The sequence below is a fragment of the Sesamum indicum genome, linkage group LG4 (assembly GCF_000512975.1).
Source record: "Sesamum indicum cultivar Zhongzhi No. 13 linkage group LG4, S_indicum_v1.0, whole genome shotgun sequence".
NCBI lineage: Eukaryota > Viridiplantae > Streptophyta > Magnoliopsida > Lamiales > Pedaliaceae > Sesamum > Sesamum indicum.
In genome coordinates, this window is record NC_026148.1 from 10,683,890 (window position 1) to 10,705,679 (window position 21,790).

At 34.8% G+C, this 21,790-nt stretch overlaps 5 protein-coding genes across 8 annotated transcripts in view; 4 read left to right on the plus strand and 1 right to left on the minus strand.

The window, feature by feature from the left end:
* The window catches only part of LOC105160726, a 1,168-nt gene extending 177 nt beyond the window's left edge, over positions 1 to 991 (plus strand). The window contains exon 2 of the mRNA XM_011078206.2: positions 1 to 991. This exon is cut by the window's left edge and continues 22 nt beyond it. Within this exon, the coding sequence (XP_011076508.1) occupies positions 1 to 553 (553 nt within the window). The 3' untranslated portion in view covers positions 554 to 991.
* On the minus strand, positions 1,275 to 4,661 carry LOC105160570 (probable LRR receptor-like serine/threonine-protein kinase At4g36180). The gene is made up of 4 exons (XM_011078007.2): positions 3,914 to 4,661; positions 3,161 to 3,421; positions 2,197 to 3,066; positions 1,275 to 2,067 (listed from the first exon to the last, which is right to left on the minus strand). Exons 1-4 carry the CDS (start codon positions 4,332 to 4,334, stop codon positions 1,604 to 1,606), a joined length of 2,016 nt encoding a protein of 671 aa, XP_011076309.1. The 5' UTR covers positions 4,335 to 4,661; the 3' UTR covers positions 1,275 to 1,603.
* On the plus strand, positions 11,789 to 13,712 carry LOC105160571 (probable calcium-binding protein CML13). Its single transcript, XM_011078008.2, has 2 exons — positions 11,789 to 12,333; positions 13,378 to 13,712. The coding sequence occupies exon 1, from the start codon at positions 11,892 to 11,894 to the stop codon at positions 12,327 to 12,329; it is 438 nt and encodes a 145-aa protein (XP_011076310.1). The 5' UTR covers positions 11,789 to 11,891; the 3' UTR covers positions 12,330 to 12,333; positions 13,378 to 13,712.
* LOC105160572 (40S ribosomal protein S13-like) lies at positions 15,140 to 17,118 on the plus strand. Its single transcript, XM_011078009.2, has 5 exons — positions 15,140 to 15,297; positions 15,412 to 15,484; positions 15,581 to 15,695; positions 15,796 to 15,982; positions 16,826 to 17,118. The coding sequence occupies exons 1-5, from the start codon at positions 15,275 to 15,277 to the stop codon at positions 16,857 to 16,859; spliced, it is 432 nt and encodes a 143-aa protein (XP_011076311.1). The 5' UTR covers positions 15,140 to 15,274; the 3' UTR covers positions 16,860 to 17,118.
* LOC105160573 (chloride conductance regulatory protein ICln) lies at positions 19,105 to 21,242 on the plus strand. 4 transcript variants are annotated; one of them, XM_020693135.1, is made up of 7 exons: positions 19,105 to 19,345; positions 19,434 to 19,557; positions 20,079 to 20,193; positions 20,335 to 20,394; positions 20,478 to 20,540; positions 20,631 to 20,719; positions 20,983 to 21,242. In XM_020693135.1, the coding sequence occupies exons 1-7, from the start codon at positions 19,179 to 19,181 to the stop codon at positions 21,052 to 21,054; spliced, it is 690 nt and encodes a 229-aa protein (XP_020548794.1). In that variant the 5' UTR covers positions 19,105 to 19,178; the 3' UTR covers positions 21,055 to 21,242. The 4 variants fall into 4 exon arrangements, with proteins under 4 accessions (XP_020548794.1, XP_020548795.1, XP_011076312.1 ...); XM_020693136.1 differs by having other exon boundaries at positions 20,481 to 20,540; XM_011078010.2 differs by having other exon boundaries at positions 19,107 to 19,345; positions 20,628 to 20,719.

Genomic DNA, 21,790 nt, shown 5'->3' on the forward strand with positions numbered 1-21,790 from the left:
GGCGGAGTTCATTTCAGCCCTGGCGGCAGGGAACAATGTCCGGTTCATGGTGGTTGCTTGTGGTGGAGCTGCAGATTCCACCACCCTGGCCCTGGTGGCTGCAGCTCAACAAACTGGTGGACGAATCATCTGCATTCTCCGAGGCGTGGAGGAGCTCAATTCCTCCAAAGATAGCCTAGGCACTAACGCAAGCTATGTTGAGTTTGTCGTTGGAGATGCTGAGCATCTGCTGCTGAATATCTACAAGGAATCAGATTTCGTTGCCGTAGACTGCAATCTTGAGAACCAGGAAGCAATCATAACCACGCTTCAAGAGAGAGTCAGGAATCAGAATAACACCATCGTGCTAGGATACAACGCGTTTTGCAAGGAATCGTGGAGAAACAGCAAACTCCGCACGCAGTTGCTGCCGATTGGAGACGGGTTGCTGCTGACAAGAGCAGCAGCAGCTAGGAAGAGTAAGAGTAACTGGATCGTTAAGGTGGATAAATGCACTGGTGAAGAGCATGTGTTCAGGGTCAAATCGTCTGTAGGGCGAGTCGTTAGAGCTTAAATCTTGACAATTTTCTTGGTTGATTCAGTGTTAGTTCTACCAGAAGAGATTTCGTAGGCCAATATATCAAGTGTAAATATAGCTTTGTTTTGGTCAGCAATACACAAATCCCATTTTGCCGTTCTTCTAAGTATTAAAGTCCCACATCGGAGGAATACGAAAGTAAAAGTAAGTACTTGTAACACAACGATAGCTGTATTGGGCACGACCTTACTTGAACAGGATCTGTTCTATAGGCTCGTACCTCTGTATCCTTGAGTTCTAAGGAGACAGGAAACCAAGTCTGGTGGATGACTCAAGTCTGCTTGACCAGAGCGTGATTAACAGCTCTTCGGTTCAGGCTGCTGAGCCGCTGGGGCAGTAGAGGATCGTTCTCAGTCAGCTTCAGCTTGCTGGGATGGTCTTGCAGATGTCTGACAGACTATACTATAAATTTTTTCCCCTGCCCACATTTTTTATGGGTTTAAGGCCAGCCATTGCATCATGGTGGGATTCTGGTTCTGGGACTGGAAAAAATTCTTACAATCCCAGGACTGTAAGGACAAAGTGCAGATTAGCAGCAACCCACACCGCCCTCTGTCTAATGACAAGAAGAAAACAATTGCAATAGCAGACATTTTGACAAGGATATGCTGCTAATGAAGGATTGGAAGTCGATCTTCTGATGACCAGACACGACAAGCGCATAGTAATACATGCTTCATTTGTCGAAGGAAAAAAATGGAGGAAAGTGAAATAATCCATCATTTAGTGGAGGAAAAGTGCCTCCTTACAGAAGAAGTAATTCATTAAATACAAAAGGGTGATGGAAAATTCCCTCAAGAACAACCATTCCTGGGCTACATTCTACAAACATAAACTAGACTACAGCTAAAATCAACGTGTACCAGATGGCTTAGTCCTGAGAAACAGGACCCCACCAATAAGAACAGCTTGATTAATCATAGCCCTATCAAGTGGTTAGTAGCAATCTACCTTACTACAACTAATGCATTCCAAGTTGCACAGACAACATCGACTGACAGAATATGATGATCATCCAAAGTTAATTTAGCTATTGAGTTCCTGTACTAGTGTCTCCATGGACGGTCTGTCATCTGGAGATTCATGCGTGCACAGGATGGCAACTTTTGTGAGCATAGCAGCTTCAGGTTCGTAGAACTTCCCATGGAGATTTCCATCGATGAACTCGAGGCTGGACGACTCGGCAGTAGCACGCATAGAAGTCGAATATTTTCTCTTCCCGGAGAGGATCTGGAAAACGAGCACCCCAAAAGCATAAATATCGCTTTTTTTGGTGAAACGGCCTGTGGTAGTGTATTCGGGAGCAAGATATCCCATAGCAGCGCTGGCTTTGAGGGCTGAGAAAATGGTGTCGTTTGTGAGAAGCTTGTGCAGACATGAATCAGAGAGCACAGGCTTCAACCGGTGGTCAATAAGCACATTTTTTGCCGAAATGTTTTGGTGAACCAGAGAGGGTTTGTTCACCTTACAGTCATGCAAATATTCTATGCCTGATCAAAGAGAAAGAAAACATCATATTCAAGATGAACACAAAGCTTTTAACATACAGTAATGAGCTGAAATGCAACAGTCCAAAATCCGATAAAATGAAAATATTTAGATTGATAGGTGCAACTGACCTTTGGCAATGCCCTTAATTATAGATACTCTGGTGGACCATTCAAGAATCTGACCATCGCCCTCCTTGAGGTCAAGATATCGGAACAAACTCCCGTTCGGAACAAAATCATAAACTAGGAAGCACTCTCCACGTCCTTTGGAGCAGCAAAACCCTCTCAGCATAACCAAATTTTCATGCCTCAACGAGGTCAGGATATTCAGTCCCTTCAAGAATTCAGCTTCTTCCGACTTGCAGCTACTTTTCGTGATTCTCTTAACAGCAACGACTGATCCATCTCTCAACATCCCTTTATATGTCACTGAATAGTTACTCTTCCCCAGTAAATTCTTCTCCGCAAAGTACTGAGTAGCCGACTCCACTTCCTGCAGATTGAGCCTAAAGTTCTGCATAACCTCTTGAGAAACACCAAAACGTCGACCCTCAGCCAATGGGTCCCATCCGTTTGCGTATTCAAGGCTTACAAGAGGAGAGCCATTCTTCCGATAAGTCTCCTTGACATGGTCCGTGCTGAGACGACTTTCCGATATATCAAATGCACTGCCAAGTTTTTGCTTACGCCTTCGGTATAGTAAGAAGGACATAATACCTAAAGCTGATAGAATAACAGTAGCTACGATTACTCCAACAGCCACCGAGGCCTGTGACGTCTTAGATTTCTTCGAGCAAGGACTTCCGTTACAGTTCAAATTCAGGTCAGCAGTCTCAGGGATGTCCCTAGTCGGGAGACCAGTTGCTCCTCCTGCATAAGGTTCTGGCCTGTCAGAATTGGGACGACCCGAATCGCTGCAGCTTCTCAGAGAAGAAAAACCAGATCCACATAATCCCGGGTTATTTTCATACAGAAATCCATCCACCAATCTCTTCAGAGCTTCAAACAAAGGACCAACATTCAAATCTCTTAGAACTGATCAAATAAATAGGAAACATTGAAAACAGGAACGATCTTGAAGTGATTTTATTACCAAGAGGAACATTGCCAGAGAGAGTGTTATTTCGAACGTCCAGGACTTCCAGCATCGGGGCATCGGCTAGTTTTGCTGGAATTGATCCAAAAAGCTGGTTAAAACTGAGGTCTAGCCTCATTAAGACTCCCAAGTTCCCCAAGCTAGCAGGGATTGCACCAGTTAACAGATTGGATTGGAGAGCTAGCACATTAAGCTTCTTCAGATAACTTAGCTGTGTGGGTATACTCCCTGTGAATTGATTATAACACAGCTGCAAAACTACATGGGGAGCAAAACTTGAGTTGACATGGGCTTCCACAGAATAAAACAGTAAGCATTTCCAAGATAAGATTTTTAAGTATTTATCAACAAAAGAACTATAGCTAAGCTGTATGAAGAATAAAAAAACCCAAAATCCCATATGCGTAGCAATGCTAAAGGAGAACAAACCGTTCAGTCAATGCAGGAATCGCACCAAAAAGAAAGGAATTGAAACTAAACAAAATGGATAAAGTCCCAGAAAAAAATAAATAAAAGGGAGAATAGTTCAACCAAAATATAAACTTTTGCACAAAAGTTTTAAGCTTCAGCCAAGGACTATGAATTCAAAAGTCTAATCTTTCAAGACAAAACCCAAATGCAGAATCCTTGCCATTGTTCATGAATTTTTCTAGCAGCTTCAAACATTTGAAGAACAAATCACTAAGAAGAAAAGAATCCAAGTAGAGTGTTTCACTTACAAGATGCTACAAAAAAATCGCTGCTACTAACCTTGTAAGTTTGCCATGTTTCCAAGAACAGGAGGGATCTCCCCGGAAAGATTATTCACATTCAAGTACAGATCAGTCAGCTCAGTCAAGTTCGCAATCTCCACAGGAATTTCTCCATACAAAGAATTGTAATGCAGATACAACCCCGTCAAATGCTTCAGCCCACCGACCGCTGGCGACAGCTTTCCGGCCAGCCCTTTGCCCTGCAAAGAAATGTTAGCCACTTGGCCTTTCTCATTGCAAGCGACTCCCTCAAATGAACCATCACACGGGTGACCGGCAACAACCCATGAACCCAAATGCAAGTTTTCCGGGTCAAGACTGGCTTTTAGGTCCATTAAGGAAGTCAGCTCGGAAATGGGGTCTGCCGAGGAGAATGTGAGTAGGAGAAAGGGAAGAAACAGCAAAGGAGAAAAACCCATGTTGTGGAAGGTGGTGAAAATCCGAGAGGAAGCTTTATTCTTGTAGATATATATGTGGCTGATGTTGTTCTTGCTCTGCTGGTGGTTATGCTTCCCACTGTTTTTGATGCTGTTTGTCTATAGTTTTTCTTGTTTTTGAAAAAAACGGGTTTGGAATCTCGGTGTTGAAGCGTGCAGGAAGAGAGAGAGAGAGAGAGACTTCACACACATACACACAGTACAGAGAGTGAGTGAGCTTCTTCTGTGTGTCTTGTTTTGCTTTTATCAAATTTTGTCGGAAAAGAAGAGAGTGGAGACATGGTACAAGGAAAAGCCCATACTGTTGGGAAAAGAAAAGGTGCGTAGAGATTCGAAGAAACAAATCTGTGGCCGTTGATCAGTTTGATTTATCTGAGGGTCCAGGAGGGGTGAGTTGCAGAGATGAGTTTCTCGGATTCATGTGAAAAGTGAAAACGACAAAGGTGCTTGTGAGGTATAACAAAGACCAATGAGATATGATAGTGGGGGGCAGGGACCATTCTGGAATAACTGGATTTTGTAAGGTTAACTTTTGAAATTGGCTTTTGTTGGAGCAGAGGACCTTTGGTCAACTGACACCCAGTATTTATTGTTTTATATATTTACTCTTTTTTGTGTGAATGTCAGACTTAGTCAGAAATGAAGAATGAATGAGAACCAATTTCCTATACTTTTTTTTTGGGGGGGGGGGGGGAGTAAATGAAATTCAAGTACATTATTCTTTATATTAATTAAATATTTTTTTAAAAAAAAAATCAGTAATCTTGACTGATACTGATATTAATAAATTGGTTAAACAAAAATATAATGTTTAATTATTATACATTTTATTTAACATACAATTTGTAATATCGAAACGAACTGTGGAAACATATGAGCTCTGATAAGAATTGTCCGACCGCTGAGATATGCTCTAATAACAGCTGATGCCCGACTGTTGTTGTCCGCCTCCTCCACGTCTTGCTCGTGCCCCCACTAACCGCTGCCCCTTCCCCGCGGGCCTCTTCCTTCCTTTCAATATGCCTCCTCTTCGTCTGTCTTCTTCGAGCGCCCCCTCCTCCCCTCCCGCTCTTATTTGGCGTCGGCACACGACAGTCGACGCCTCATTACCCTCTTTCCTCTCTCTCTATATATAAATATCTATTTTAAAGATATATAAATTTATATTGTTTTAAAATATATTATAAGATTTGAACTATTCATTTATATCATATGAGATCTAATTGCAAAAAATAAAAATAAAACTATCATTTAAAATAATAAAATTAAGAAGAAAAAGAAAACATCGCGTGTGATACCCCTTCGGGCCAGGGGACTGTTTGCTATTTTTTAGTATCATAAGGGAGTTTTTTAGTGTTTTATTTTTCACAAGGGGGTATTTTATTCACAATGGGGTGTTTTAAATATTTCAAGAAACACGGGGAGGGTAAAATTGTATTTTACCCAATTCAGATAGGTAGAAACTAATTCAATTATTTGCTGATCTGTGAAGTTAATAATATATTTATGATTAATTACGTGTTTAAAAAAAAACAATGCAGAGTACAGTCGTGTTATTAGACTTCACGCTTTTTCAAGTTCCATTTTCTTCTTTAGTCGCCAGAATTCTGACAGTATATATTGAGGGTAGAGCAGCTGACTGTCTCTCCTGATTGGTTTGAATTTGGAGCCATTATCCTTCACTCATTCCTTTCAACCACATAATTCAAAACTTTTCTTTTTCCTTTTTTATTTTATTCACTCAAAAATCCTACACACACGCATTCCAAAGCTGATTAAGTATGTTAATAATTCTGAAAACACTAGAAAAAAAAGTTTCTATTCACTATAATATTAATGGTTATGCCTAAAATTTGTGGTAAATAATTAATTATTATTAATTACAGTTAAATAAAATTTATATAAAAAATTAGTTTTTTCACCATAAAAAAAATTATTTGCCACAACTAAGAGCCATGATAAAAGTATTTGTCTTGTCTTTTAACTACCCTTGCAAAAATCAAGACGAGCAATTATTGTGTGATTATGGTCAATAACTATTTGTTATGATTATTTATTAGATTAGATAATTATCCATAATTATTTATTCTAAATATAAATTAAAATAAATAGCTACCACCGACAAAAATAGAGAAATATCAACTCATAGGTGCACGAATTAAAAATATTTTTTAAATAAATAATTTTGAGGTCATCGATTTTATTATCGAGGTAAGACTAAAAGCATGTTTTGGTTAACAAAATATATCAAAATTCACTTATATAAAACAAAAAATTTTAAATTATGAAATCTTAAAATAATTTACCAATACCCATTTGAAAATCTTTAAGCTATTTTCCTTGATAGAGAAGTTTTTTTTTGTTCCAAATGATAATTAGGACAGCATAATTAGGCATGAGGTAGCCTAATGATTTAGGTATCATATAATTGCCTTTCCGTTTTCATGTTTTTGCCCCTTCATAAATCATGACAAACACTCATTTAACCTAACAACCCACCATCAAATACTCACTAAAAATTTTAGGCATTTAATGAAAATTTATATTTAGTCTCAATTGATTTATTATTGATTTTTTGCTGCTCAAATAAATTTTTTCTGACCAAACTGCCATTTTACATCTTCATGCACTAATGTATGTGAGGAGGTATATTTTCACCCTTATAAGTGCAATTTGATCATAAAAGATTTATTAGACGTACAATAAATTAGTAATAAGTCAAAATAAATATGAATTTTCATTTTAACTATTTTGATCACATCAACAAATTTCGTACATTTTGACTAGCAATGGGATCTATTTGTTAGACAAAAATATTAATTAATGACATTATATATATAATTTTTAAATTATATAAGTTTATATATAATTATATTAAACTTCAATATAGAACAGTGTAATTATCCTAAAATGATATTGCCTTTCTTTTTGCCAAGAACATGAATCAGACAAACACTCATTTGACCTAACAACCCAACATCAAATAATGATATATAACACCTGCCCTAATTATTTTTCACCACAAAAAAAAATTCCAATAAAGGATAATTATTTTTTTAAAAAAAAATCATAAGATATTTTTAAATTATTTAAATTAAAATCAATGTATCACGATAATATGTGACAGTATCGACCGTTTTATTATATGTATCACTGTTATTTTTTGTGATGATAATTTGTAATCAATTAATAGAAAAACCTATTTCTCCATTATATTGGAGTTGAAGTATTTAATAATAAAGTAAATTACATCAATAAACAAATACTTCCTATTCTTTGTAAAATTAAAAATACATCCCTTAATAATATTATAATTGTAATTACAAGTATACTACAGATAAAATTTTACAAGTGCAATTCCAAAATAAATTACATTAATTGACATCCTCTTTAGGGATACCTTTGTAATTTTACAAAAAGTATGAAATATTTGTATTACTAAAGTTAACATCACAGGATATCGCTAATTTATAATGATAAAATTAACATTAAGAATTGTTAACGATATGTACTAAATCTTTTGATCAATTTAAAAAAAATATAAATAATTCTCATATTGCATCCAATAAAATTATGTGTCTGAAAATCGCAGGCCACCATTGCTAGAGATTGAAAAGGCATTGAGCTCTAAAATACTGGATTTGGAGAAAATAAAACAAATTGAAATAGGGATCCTACGACTCTCTCATCACCCCTACAATAACCAGCCAACATGCATGCCGACACACTTCCTATATTTAACACACACATTCACGTAAAAAACGATCTTTAAAATTACCTGATAATTGTAAAAACACGAGATTGATGTATTCAATGCAAAACCCGTTTTTAAGATAAAAGTAAAAACACGTCTGTTTGCTGTCTAACTTTAGCGAAATTCTTGGAAAAATTAACCACGCCATGAATTTAACCTTTTCACCACAACCCAAGAAAATGAAGCATTTTTAATGGGCATTGATTCCTTCAAAACTTGGAATTTTGCCCACTCTTTGCTTTTTAGATCTTTGTCTGTCATTTGATTCCATCTTCTTCTTTTTTTCTTTTTCTGTTTAATAGTTAATTATTGGAGGATAATGTTGTTTTTGCTCACTACTTTTATTTTTCTTTTATAAATATTAGGCATAATTACGCATATAATTTGAAAAATCACATTTAGTATCATTGATGTCTGTTATTGTCTAATAAGTCGACTCATCCTTTAGTCAAAATTCATCAAATTTGCTGATATTAATAAAAAAATTTGAATGAATCCATATTTACTTTCAATTTTATGTATTACTAACTTATTGCAGATTAAATAATTTTTTTATAATCAAACTACCCTTATACGCTTTCACACGCTAATGAGAGCTATCGGGTATAGCTTCACTCTTATAGAAGTAGTTTGATTATATAGGTTTTGCAATAAGTTATTAATAAGTCAATGGGGGCAAATATGGATTTTCATCCAATATTTTTTATTAATATCAATAATTATTCAGTAAAATTTTGACTAACGAAATAATCTACTTATTAGACAATAATAAACGCTTACTAAATATAATTTTTTAAATTATAAAAAGCATATATATAATTATATCCAATCTTATAGGAGGGCGGTGTAATCATTCTTAAATATTATATTAGCAAAAAAAATTCAAGTAACAATTTTAATGTTAATAATTATGCCTCAAGTTGGGCTTGCCATTGCATTATATCATAATTGTAGATAAGTGATTAGGAGGGGAATTAATTTTGAGAAAAATAATTATAGATAAAATGATTATTATGAAATTTTAATTCTAAAATTGACTATCTCAAAACAACACACACAAAAAAAAAAAAAATGCATTTCCATTTCAGACGTAAATTGAAAATAATCACTCACATGACAAGAGACGCATTGTATATGATAAGTGACAACGATATCTATTTTGTCCGAATCATAATTTTAACATAATAATTATACGTATTAAGTGAATTGTCACATAACGAATTTCATAACTTTAATAACAATAATATTTATTCCGTTGAAATTTTTACAAGTAAGAATTAATAAAAAAAATATGTTATATAATGATCATAAACAATCGTCCAACAAATACTTTTCTATAATGGACTGTCAAGACCATTAATTTCAGGAGAATATTTATATTTTTTTAAAATAATAATGTAATATTTATAATTATAATAAATTTTAAAAAAATCATTATAATTTACCGTAAATTGATATAGAGCTGTGGTGGGCTTTTCATCTTTGGTGGATGTGTAAGTGGCATTGACAACTTTTATGTGGTGGGTCTGAATTCTGAAAAGCCACAAAGCATCTATCTGTCTATCTCTATCTACCTCCCAACTTTTTTTCTGATCCATCGGATTCTTTTTCCATCAGTGGTCCACGCCTCACAAGATTCTTTCTCCCCAACACCCACCCTTTCTACAACACACTCTTTATCTATCACATGGTCCATTGCACCCAAATTTCTCTTCGCTCCTTCCAACATTTTCACAAAGCTGAGACGTTGATGCTATACTGATGCATGTATTGTTGGTAGTTTTATTTTGAAATTATAATATAATTTAAGATAAATTATATGAAATTGCACAAGTACTCCATATCTTTTATAAAATTATATTTATACCCCATAAAGACTGTAAGTGTAATATTTTTCCAAGAATATATGCATTTGAAAAATACGTATTGATATGGTATAAAAATATGATACAAGATCCATAGTTTTCTTTTTCTTTTTTATATTTAAATTCAAGGGACCACTATATACAGCAATTATTCTTGGCTATGGCTACTTAAAGGGCCTGACATGGAATATTTTTGTTGTAGTAGGAAGGAATTTTTGCTGAGAATAAATTAGTTGCAAAGTCCTTTTTTCCCCCTGTGTTTTTTCTTTTGTGATGTACTAAAAGGCCCCATTTGGTAGCTACCTTGAAAAATCACATTTAAGACCTACAAATTCATCCAACTATAGAGGAGAAAGTGGGCTTGAAACACAATGTCTAATATGATTATGAGACAAAAACATGGATTCGTACGGGGTCGGAGCAGTATTACTTAATTTTAAGATGAAGAAACAAAGTTGAACTTGAAAATCACTTAGCCTCACCCAACCCTTCGAAGAAAGCATGAAAAAAGAAACAAGAAAAAGCCCACTACTAACTACTTTTTTTGAAAAAAACAATAACTTTTTGCGCATTATTGTGGGTTGTGGGTTTTAGGGGAAGGAGAAAGGCTCTAACTTTTACAAAATGGGAGGAGGCTTGGCATAAGATTCTCATTTCTAACGTTTTCATCAATTCACCAACAATTCCTAATGCCTTTTATAGTATTTCAATGCAAACAAAGAGATTTTAATTAAGGGCTTAAGAAGTAATTATGGTTAGATGATTCTCTAATCATTGCATGTGTTTTCAAATCTTTCTTGACGCAAATAAGTTAATTGGAATGATTTTGTTTTGTAGTCATCAACAGATTCGTAGAAGAAAATTGTGGGTTTTTTTATTAACAATTAAAATGTTTGTTTAATTTGACTCCACATTCTTGAGTAATAATAAAAGTATGTCTAATTGGAACTGAGATGGGCTTTTTAATAGATATTACAGACACTCTTTATGTGGTTGGTTTCGTAAAAAAGATTTGGAGATGGCTTTCCATGTATGCTGCAGCTCTTGCTCCTTGGAAATTGGTATTTTCCCAAGAATCGCCTATTGTTTTCTTCTTTGAAAATTCTTTTTAAGACAAGAGTAGATCATTTTTGTGGGCAAAAATGAAAAATATAATAGGCCCATAATAAGAAAATTTTAGCCCCCATCAAATTTGACCAAACAAATACATTATATTTGTAGTGTGATTGATATCTACACTATTATAAAGAAAAGATGTGTTATAGACACAACGTAATGGTTTTAATGCCACTACTCTAATATTTGGTAATCTCATAAATGATTTTCAACTTATAAGATAACTAACTTATTCAACTTCTAAGTTTTAAATTAATTGGTAAGTTGTTTTTAAATATGATATACTGATTTATATATAATAATAACACATTTTAAAGCTTGAAAAGATTCTTCATATACAAAAACAGTATACCACAATGATTCGTATAGTTTAAAGAGAGATCAATCACATTTAACGATTGATTGGTTTGATCAAACTCGATTTAGATTGAAAATTTTCTCCAAAAAATGGGGAGGATTACCACAATTTATGGGCCTCTTTCACCGACTCTATCAATTGGGCCTATGGGCCGAATGGTCTTAAACTTAAATCCACTAAGTACTATCATGATAAAGATCTGGTTTATGGGCCATAGGCCCAGCCCAACAATCACATAATAATCAGCTTACAACTTTCTTTTCTATCTTAAATTTCTAAAGCAGTCCCCGGACTTCCGTTATTTCTATTCAAACCCCTTCTTTTCAAATAAAAAAGACCAACACAAAACATTCTCAATCTCAAGTTTCCAGAAACGAACACGGAAAACAGAGAGACAAAAATCGGAAATCAGATTAAGGAAAGGCGAAAACGGGAAATTGTAGAAGATGGGGCTGAGTGACGATCAGGTATCATCAATGAAGGAAGCCTTCACCCTGTTCGACACGGATGCTGACGGGAAGATTGCGCCGTCCGAGCTCGGAATCCTGATGCGTTCTCTCGGTGGAAACCCTACCCAGGCTCAGCTGAAGAACATAATCGCCGAGGAGAGCCTCAATGCGCCTTTCGATTTCAATCGATTTCTTGACCTAATGGCGAAGCATTTGAAGCCTGAGCCCTTCGATCGCCAGCTACGCGACGCGTTCAAGGTGCTTGATAAGGATGGTACTGGATTTGTGGTCGTTTCGGATCTCAGGCACATTCTCACTAGCATTGGGGAGAAATTGGAGCCTGCAGAGTTTGATGAGTGGATCCGGGAGGTGGATGTTGGATCCGATGGCAAGATCCGGTATGAGGATTTCATTGCGCGAATGGTGGCCAAGTGAGAAGGTGATTTCGAGGCCTCTGAGATTATATATTGTGAATTTCCCGTGATTTTTTTCTCCATTTTTCGGTTTCATGCTAGTGATCTTTTTTTCGCCATTGCAGAGTTATTAGTGCACTGTTATGTTTTATATGCAAATTGCATTTGTTTCTTTTGATGAGGTCATGCTGAATGTTTATGTTGAGATATGAGTAGCCTTTTTGATGTTTCTGAATTTGTGTAATAGTAGATTCCAAGTAGTGTAACTAGGAGAGAAAATTTTGTAAGGGGAAACTGTTCAGAGTATCAAGTTAACAAACGGGTAGGTTGATTGTGAGGAATCCTCTTTCATATGGTTGCACTTATTGGATCTTTGATGGAAATCTAAAGTAAAATAATAGAGACCTGGAGGGGCGGGAGAAATTGAAATGATGCATTGTAATTTTGGTTACTCAGTTTTAATTAGCAATGTGAGTGGAAGTTTACTGAACTTACAAGATGATTTCCAAATATTAACCCGATTAGATCTGGGGTTTGTTGGAGGAAATTAAAAGAGAAAGCAAAATCTCTATAAGGTAGTTTCAGTCAAATTTTCCAGCTTAGCAACTTATGCATCAACTTTAAGAATGTAAAAATGGGTGGTTTTTGCTATAGAGAGCTGTAATTTTGTGTTGTTTACCATTGATGTTCTGACTTGCTGTAAAAATGGGTCTATAAATGATATAAGGCTGCTTCAACAGGCCTTGTGAAATGAAAGCAGAGTTGGGCCTCCGCTCAGGAAGAATACTTTTTTCTTGCCTGCTTCTTGTTGACTGGTCTCCTTATTCAGTATCATCTCTAGAAACATGGTTAATTACAGAAACATTGTGAAGCATTAAACACTGCAATTATCTGGAATTTATCCTGCGACCTTTTGTGATTGGTATATGGGTGAAGTACCATACTTTAGGCTAACTTTCCATGTCCTGGTTTTCATCCAACCATTTTATGTTTCTAGTTATTCAACAGTTTGTAGAACTTGTAATTGCTTTGGTCTAATAAAGGCTCATGCTTCATATTTTCACTTGCAGGTAACTCCAATTCTGGTTGTGTGCATCCAATTGAAGCTTGGAATTTCTTCCTTTAGAGTAGTCTTGTATTTGGCGTGCTGAAGCGCACTTTTTCCTTCATTTATTCAGTGTCCTAGTTATTGCCAGTGGTACACAAATTGTGGCCTGAATTTTAATGTGTCCTATGTTTGCTTTTGAACATTTTGAACCCTTTGTGTTCTATGAGAACTTAGGGGTATGTGCTACGACAATTTCTGCTAGCGTGGCTGAACCAGTGTGTATAGCTGACTTGCACTGAAATCTTGATTACAGTGATTCATGTTTCTTGATTGTTTTACTATGGCATTTGGAGTACTTTTCTATTGTGTTGAGTTGGAGGTGAAATCAGTTCTGGCACTCTGTACTAGAATAATGTTGTGAGTTGCAATATCCAGTAAAACTAATTGAACTTAAATTTCCTTCTCACCTGAAGTTTTACCAGGCCTAAGATGGTTTCAACCTCCTGAATGGGGGATGGTGCCAGAAAATTTTGCTCTTGGGCGAAATTGCATTTTGGCTTCCATGGGATAAGGGGTTTGCATTTTGTTACTGTACCTTACAAGATTAATATTTTTGGTCCTATATGATTAAAAGACGTTTCGGTTTTGGGCTTATGTATTAACCTGTGGGACCAAATTTATTAGACTTTGGGACCATATTTGCAATATTTTTTAATTTTGTTGGACCAAAAATGTAAGCTTGCAAAGTATGGGACCAACCGTGCGATACCATCTAGGCTTCTGTTTTTTCTCATGTTATATGGGAAAAAAGGTGCCATATTTGCTAAGGTATAAATGACATTGAAAATTACGCTGGACATCCATAAATAAAGAGAAAGAAAGAAACATTCCCCGATAATTTCATTTTCTTCTCATGTAGCGGGAGATGTTTGGAGGCGAGTCTGGCTACCTGCTCCCACAGGTGATCGCTAAGGTTTCTTTCGTGGGTTGGTTATTGAGTTGATCATGAATTATTAGCATATCTTTTATGAAATATTTTGTAACAAAAGACCCCTAAATCTACCATCACTTCAGCAATTTATGCTCAAATTAAACATATCAAATTAAACATATCATCTATAAGTTTAAAATAATTAAAGAAAATTGTCTCTTACTAACTCTCTAAGTTTTCCATACATAGTTTATGCTTGCTTACAACAGTAAAGAGACAAAGAGAAAGTGAGAATTATATTTTTTCATAATTTTTCTTGAACTATCTTAGTCAATTATTTGAATCACAAATTTAAAATGTGTTTGTGTATATAAATTAATTCGTGGATTAACCAAAACCTAACAGAGATTAAAAGTTGCATATAATATAGCACAACAAATTTGTCAAATCATATATCTTTTATTTATATATAAATATGACTATATATAAATATTATATATTTAATGTTGTATTTTTTGGGACAAAGATTACTGTTTTGTTGTCAAATCATATCTCTTTTATATATTATATATATATAAAAATTAAAAAATAAAAAAATAAAAAAATAAGATATAAAAATATAAAAATAAATATTAAGTATGTTTTATCTTATCTCAAAAAATGGAAAACATGAATCAAACATAGTGAGGAGTTCTCGCCAAACACTTCTTACTAATTTGAAAGATGGGCCCTTCATTTAGGAGCTCTTTAATTTTACAATAGAAGGATCCAAACCTCAACACGGTCAATCAACAGTCCAGCATTTCTTGCTAAAATCTATTGGGCCGGCCCATATGTACCCTACAGACAGAAGGCCGATCTCAACTCAGCAGTTTGATAAAACCCTAATTATTGACCCCTTTGCAGAAGCTAGGGTTTGTGGCCTTTGGTTTCAGAAGCAAGAGCACTTCATCAGCAGAGACAGAGCCGCGCCACCTCCGTCGCCGCCATGGGTCGTATGCACAGCCGCGGGTACATCCTGTTCCCCTTAATTCATCTGCTCTAACTATTGAACAATTATGATTTTTTTTTGTTTTGTTATATTTTTTCGAAGCTGCCGATTGATTTTCCTACCTCCTATTTCAGTAAGGGTATTTCCGCTTCAGCCCTCCCTTACAAGAGAACTCCCCCCAGCTGGCTCAAAATTTCTTCTCAAGATGTAAGTTCTCTCAGAATCCATATTTTCTTAGTACATTGCAGATATACTTATCAATTTGACTAAATTATGTATCCTTTTGTATGTTGAATTTACAAGGTTGAGGAGAATATCTGCAAGTTTGCTAAGAGGGGTATGACGCCATCACAGATCGGTGTGATTCTCCGTGATTCTCATGGTATTGGCAAGATCCTTCGTATTCTCAAGGCTCATGATATTATATAATTTTTTTCTGTCGTTCTGCTAATACAACGTTTTCTGGATTGGAAAATGTGATTGATTTATGTAGTGGATGGTTTTTAACCAATTAACAGGGCTTGCACCGGAGATTCCAGAGGATCTGTACCACTTGATAAAGAAGGCCGTAGCAATCAGGAAGCATTTGGAGAGGAACAGGAAGGATAAGGACTCCAAATTCAGGTTGATTTTGGTGGAGAGCAGGATTCACCGCCTTGCCCGTTACTACAAGAAGACCAAGAAGCTTCCCCCTGTCTGGAAATAGTAATTCTCTTCTCTCATTTTTTATAGGAAATTGCTTTATATTAACTATTTAGTTGATCTGCTAGTTAAATTTGTGTTTGTATATTTGATTTAATAGAGATGTATTCATAATTTCGTACCTCTTGGTTTGGGATTGGTGTCTAGTATCCTTTCGTTGCTGATTACTTTGACATCAAATTTATGAGGCTGGCCATTACATGCAAGAATGAGGTTAATGGTTTGGCATTCTATTTGCAAAAACCATATGGATACATTTAAGTGCAATAACTAGTGTGAGATTGTAGTAAGTTTATTTAAGTTTACTACAAATCAAGTGATCCTTTTGCATTTTTTAAGTAGGTAATTTCTAATTTCAGCCACGGGAATGAGGTTTTAGTTTGAAGCCAATTTATTTTGTGGGTCGACTCATGTGGTGCTTAGCTGCTGAATAAGCTGGATACCCCAAATTGATGGTGATTCATGGGTGTATTGCAAATTTCTAACATAATAAATGTTTATTATCTTCCTTGATAAGTATCGTCAAGGTCTTCCTATGTGGTCAAGGGAAACTAGTAGATGAGAGATGTGTCTTCTTTTAGTCTCTGAAGTTGATTTCATATTTGTGGCTGCACCAGCACTGTGTTTTGGCAAACTTACGTTGATGATAAATGTGAAACATTCTCGAATACCATTGTTGTTCTTCTGTCTCTTTCCACCTTTTCTCACTACCTTCTGTATATCATCTGAGAAATCCTAGTTGGTTTGCTGCATGGTATTTTTCTGTTTTTGGATTTCATTCCATGTCACTCTAGCTTTTACCAGTTATCTTTTTGCAAGTTCTTGATGTCACTTTTCTTTGAGCAGCGAATCAACCACTGCCAGCACTCTTGTGGCTTAGGCTAGGGAAACTCCTGGAGAATGCTTTTTCCGAGCACCAAAGATTGTGGACTCTTGCAGTTTGGGCAAATTGTCGGATTTTGGCAAGAAATGTTTATTTAGAATTTTGTTTTCTTATTCATCACTGTTACTTATAAGTGGATGACAATTTTGGATATCTCATTTTTGTTGTGTTTTTCCTTATATTTTAGCAGCCCCTCATCTGACTTGTTGATCTTGAACTTTATAATGAAGCTTTCTCACTTGAGTTTAATTGATTAGATCGGTGCATTTGCTTCTGTGGACTTAGATCTTGGATGGTGCAAAATTGGAGTAACCATGGAAGTGAAGCTGGATTCTTTAAAATAACTTCAATATTTCTTGTGGTGTAGATTGCTAGTACTTACCATAATTGTCCAACAGTTTTTTTTATGCCTTAATGTGGGATGGTTATCTGCTTTTAGGTTAATACAGAAAGCTAATGTTAGAGGTGATGACATCATAATTGTTATTAACATATGACATGTCTGATATATTAGTTTTGTCATTGTTCTTTTAAATAGTGGTCTAATTCTTATTCAACGAGGACAATATTTTTATTATGATAACTGATAATAGATTTTATTTGAACCATCTAGTTTATTCAAATGCAAGGCTGATGACATTTTTTTGGATTTTTTTGTTAATGGAGTAGTTCGATATCGTTCTCCCTCTCATACGGACTTCAGTGCAACTTCTACTTCGATTAGTTCAAGACTAATAAAAAGAGTATTGAAATTAGGGAACTTTTACAGTCAAAAGAATAGTTACTTCAATTGGCAATCAGGACAAGTGTAATTGGCAAAATGAAGGTCGTGTGGAATATTAATTTATTTTAATAAGTGGTGTTGTTTTATTTTAATAGTATGTATTGAGTAAATATAGTTGTTTGATTTTGGTGATTAGTATATGATTGATATAGTTGTTGGTTATCATTAAATATGGGGAGTGTTTGCGTGCGTTTTTCAGCTTTTGGCTTCAAAAAAACACTTTTGAAGTGTTTGGGATAACAACTTTTGCTTCTGAAATGTCTAAAAAAGACGCTTTTAGGCCAGAAGCTAGAAGCACATCGTGGGTGGTTTTAGCTATTTTGGTTTTTTTGTAAATAAATTCAATTTTATTTTTTACTACTTTATTCTTATTATAATAATTTTAATTCGACTTTATAATTTTTGTTTTTAAATTTTGTATTTAAAGTTAATGTCAGAGTTTTTAAATAATGTAAATGTTAATAATTAAATTTACACTTTCACATATTTAATAATTTAAATTTTTCATATTTTATTTTCTATATCATCTAGTTATATTATTTTGTTCTCACATTATTATTTTATTAATTAATAACATAATTATTTTTGAACATGCAAGTTTAATTATTATGTATGATATCAATAATTATATTACTTAGTGAGAGCATTATTAAATTAAACATATCTCTTAATATTTTAAAAAAAAAATGAAATACTAATGAAAATGAAATTTATGGTTTTTCGTAAAAAATAATTATTAATGACAAATAATTAATAATAAGCAAAAAAGTTATTATCTTCTTAACACATGGACAAAACAATCTTTTGTTAATCAAATTTATTTTAAAAGTGATTTTTCTTCAAACACTTCTATAAATATTTGATTTGATGATTGTAATTGATTTATTCAAAAAAAAAAAATATTTTATCGCTTTCACTTTTTTAAAAAAAAAAAGAAAATTAATTAAGGGACGTTAAATACGAAAAATACAAACCAGTAAATTTGCTGGTAGCATATAGTTATAAAGAACAACACCACCCAAAAATACAAACAATTAAGCAGTAATTACAGAAGCATAATATGTGCATGATATAATGACCCCCAACAACAAACAAAAGGAAAAAGGCAGTTAAAGGTTGCAAGTAACAGCAATGTATGTAGAGCTTCAAACTTGTAAACATGAATCACATGATGGATAGCGAGATGAGTAGAAGACTGTATTAGTGGGTAATGTAGAAATATTTTTATAGCGATATATGGTGGTGGTTAATGTTATTCAAATTTATTTATTTGTTTCAACCGTTTTACATACCCTCAATCTATTATTGTGTTTGTTCTTCATTTTAATCATATGTTAGATTTTTGTTATTTCCTAGTTTTTATTCTTTAAAAACTTTTTCATTTGCTTGATAGAGTTTGTATTTTATATTTCAAAAATTATTTTACTTTTCTTTGATTTTGAAGTCGGTTCAATACGAGAACTACTTATGCCGCTCACTTTTAACAAAACCCTAATCCCCAATTCCCTAAACCCACATCCCCAGATACATAGATGGCCTCCGGACTTCGTATAGTGACGGAAAGAGTCGGCGATGGTGCTGGACAACCGGTCTTAGACCCAGATAATGGGGAGGAGCTGATGCACGTGCAGCCTGGCGTCTCCATAGTTCTTGGGAACCGACCACCTGAATCCCCCGGCACTCTATACATCTCCACCAAGTACATACCTCTGTTTATTACGCTTTTCTCATCATTATTTTGCAAGTTTTCTGAGTAATTGATTGCTTTCAACTTGCTTTTCTGCAAGGCAAGTGGTGTGGCTGAGTGACACCGACAGAGCCAAAGGCTATGCGGTTGATTTCGTTTCGCTGTCGCTACACGCTGTCTCCAGAGACCCCGACGCCTACCATTCTCCTTGTATTTATACTCAGGTCATCATTAATTTAGCACCTCGCTCTGCATTGATTCTGAAATTTCTGTTTGAATTTGGATAGAGCTTAAGTTGCATTCTCAAGTTGAATTGTCCTGTTTTTTGGTTCTCGTGTTTAATTGTTTGAAAACTTATTCTGTGGCCTTAGTATTTTAGTGTGCTGCTTTGCCATTTTTCACCTGATACTGTTCAAGTCTTTTGCTCTTGGATCGTGGCACTGAAATTTTACACATAAGCATATATCATGGGAATGTATGACAATCATATAATGCCTGTTATTATAAATGTTATATGGTCTTATCTACTGATATGTTGTCTAGATAGCATTTACTACCTCAAAACTGTTTGTACTTTTGTTTTTCTATGTTAGGAGCATACACGAATTACACACACGCACACATGTACCCCTTCCTGCTTTCCTCTTTGTTTTGGAATAAATTATCAATGCCTTGATCTGGTATGAACATTTAATATACTTATTTCAACTGACTTGTGATGGGATGCATTTATTTTCTTTTCAAGATTGAGACTGGGGCTGAGGAACTTGAATCGGAAGATTCAGATTCTGAGAGTGACAACATATTGAACCTATCGAAGATAACTGAGATGAGACTTGTGCCCTCAGATCCTAATCAATGTACTTTTAGTTTCGTGTTTTCCCTTTTTTTTGCTAATTACACTATACAAAATATTTTTAAAGTCCTCTTAATCTGATGGCCTTGTTTTGGATGTCTTTTTTGAATTTTGTTTCCAAAATTTCCTCCTCGACTCATTACAGTGGATACGCTGTTTGCAATATTTTGTGAATGTGCTGAGCTGAATCCTGATCCCATAGAAGGTGACGATGATCTCTTGGACTAATAATAGAAATGATTACCCCGTGCATTTTCCTGAGACTAATTACTTTGCCTACGCTTCCAGCAGAGGGAGAAGATGGGCATAATTGGGTTTTCAGTGCTGATCAGCTGGAAGATGATGGTGGAGGTGCCTACCTAATTATGTGTCCTCCTTCCATTTAGTTTTAGTTTTTGCGTGTTCTCATGCAGTCTTGTTTTTCTGTTGACTCTTCAGAAGATGATGATTCAGAATGGGCTATCCCTGAAAATTCCAGCCATTCAATTGGTTCTAATGGCAACCACGACTTGGCTCATTCCGTGGTGCAGGTACATATGAGTTTGGTTTTGTACCCTGACTGATAAAAAGGCCTTTTGAAATTTGTGTATGAGTTTTTGAAGAGTCTCCCGTGAAGCCCAATAAATTAACTGTATACTTACCAGAATGCCAACATCAAATCTGTGCGAGCAAGGCATTTGTCAGTTTGTCTTATACTTGGGGTTTCTTGGACAAGTGTTATTTTGCATGCTATTTTTGTGTGGGAACGGTGAAGCGGTTATGTAGGAATTTATGCAACTCTTTTCTCCTGCAGCTTCACATAAATGATCAGCGGTTTGAGGATGCGGAGGAAATGGAGCAGGATGACAAAAATGGTCATCACTGAACAACTATTTTCTTCTGTTTCAGCTTTAGATCTTCCGTTTATATGATTGTTGTAGACAGAGACCAATGCTGTATGTAAAAAGAAATTGAGACACCGCGATATTACCGGCTCCTTCTCTGAGATATTCACTGTTCTGGTTCAGTGACGCAAACAAGCTTCTGAATGCAGTCTTCCTAAATTGCCATGAATCGTTTTTCCTTTTCCTTTTCTTTTCATAGTAATTAAAGCTTACCATAAAAAAGAAGTAATGCATTCAGTAGTTTATATTATATATCTGAGACATATTCAGAGTCTGCAAAATTTGTTAGCAGATGTTTATAGACACAGCACCCCCATCGATTTTCGATTATAGTTTGACAGAAAGTCTACAGTTGTTGATCAGAATGACTAACAAGCTGTACTTGGAATGGTGGAATTTCTTTTTCCAAGAAAAGAAAAGGGATAATTACTTTCGTTCTTTAAAATTTGGTGGTGAAATTATATGTAGATTTTATATAGTTCGGAGAAGTATATTGAGTGTCCTTAATATATTTTCCTTCAATAAATAAATTTTTTAGTTAGTTAAAATTTCACAAAACTTACTGATATTAATAAAAAAAATTAAATGAAATTTATATTTAGCCTCAGTCAATTGTAGTTCAAATGATTTTTTTTTTATCAAATTATCTTCATAATCTTCACATACAATAATGCATATGTTGAGTTATATCTTCACTCTTATAGAGATAGTTTGATT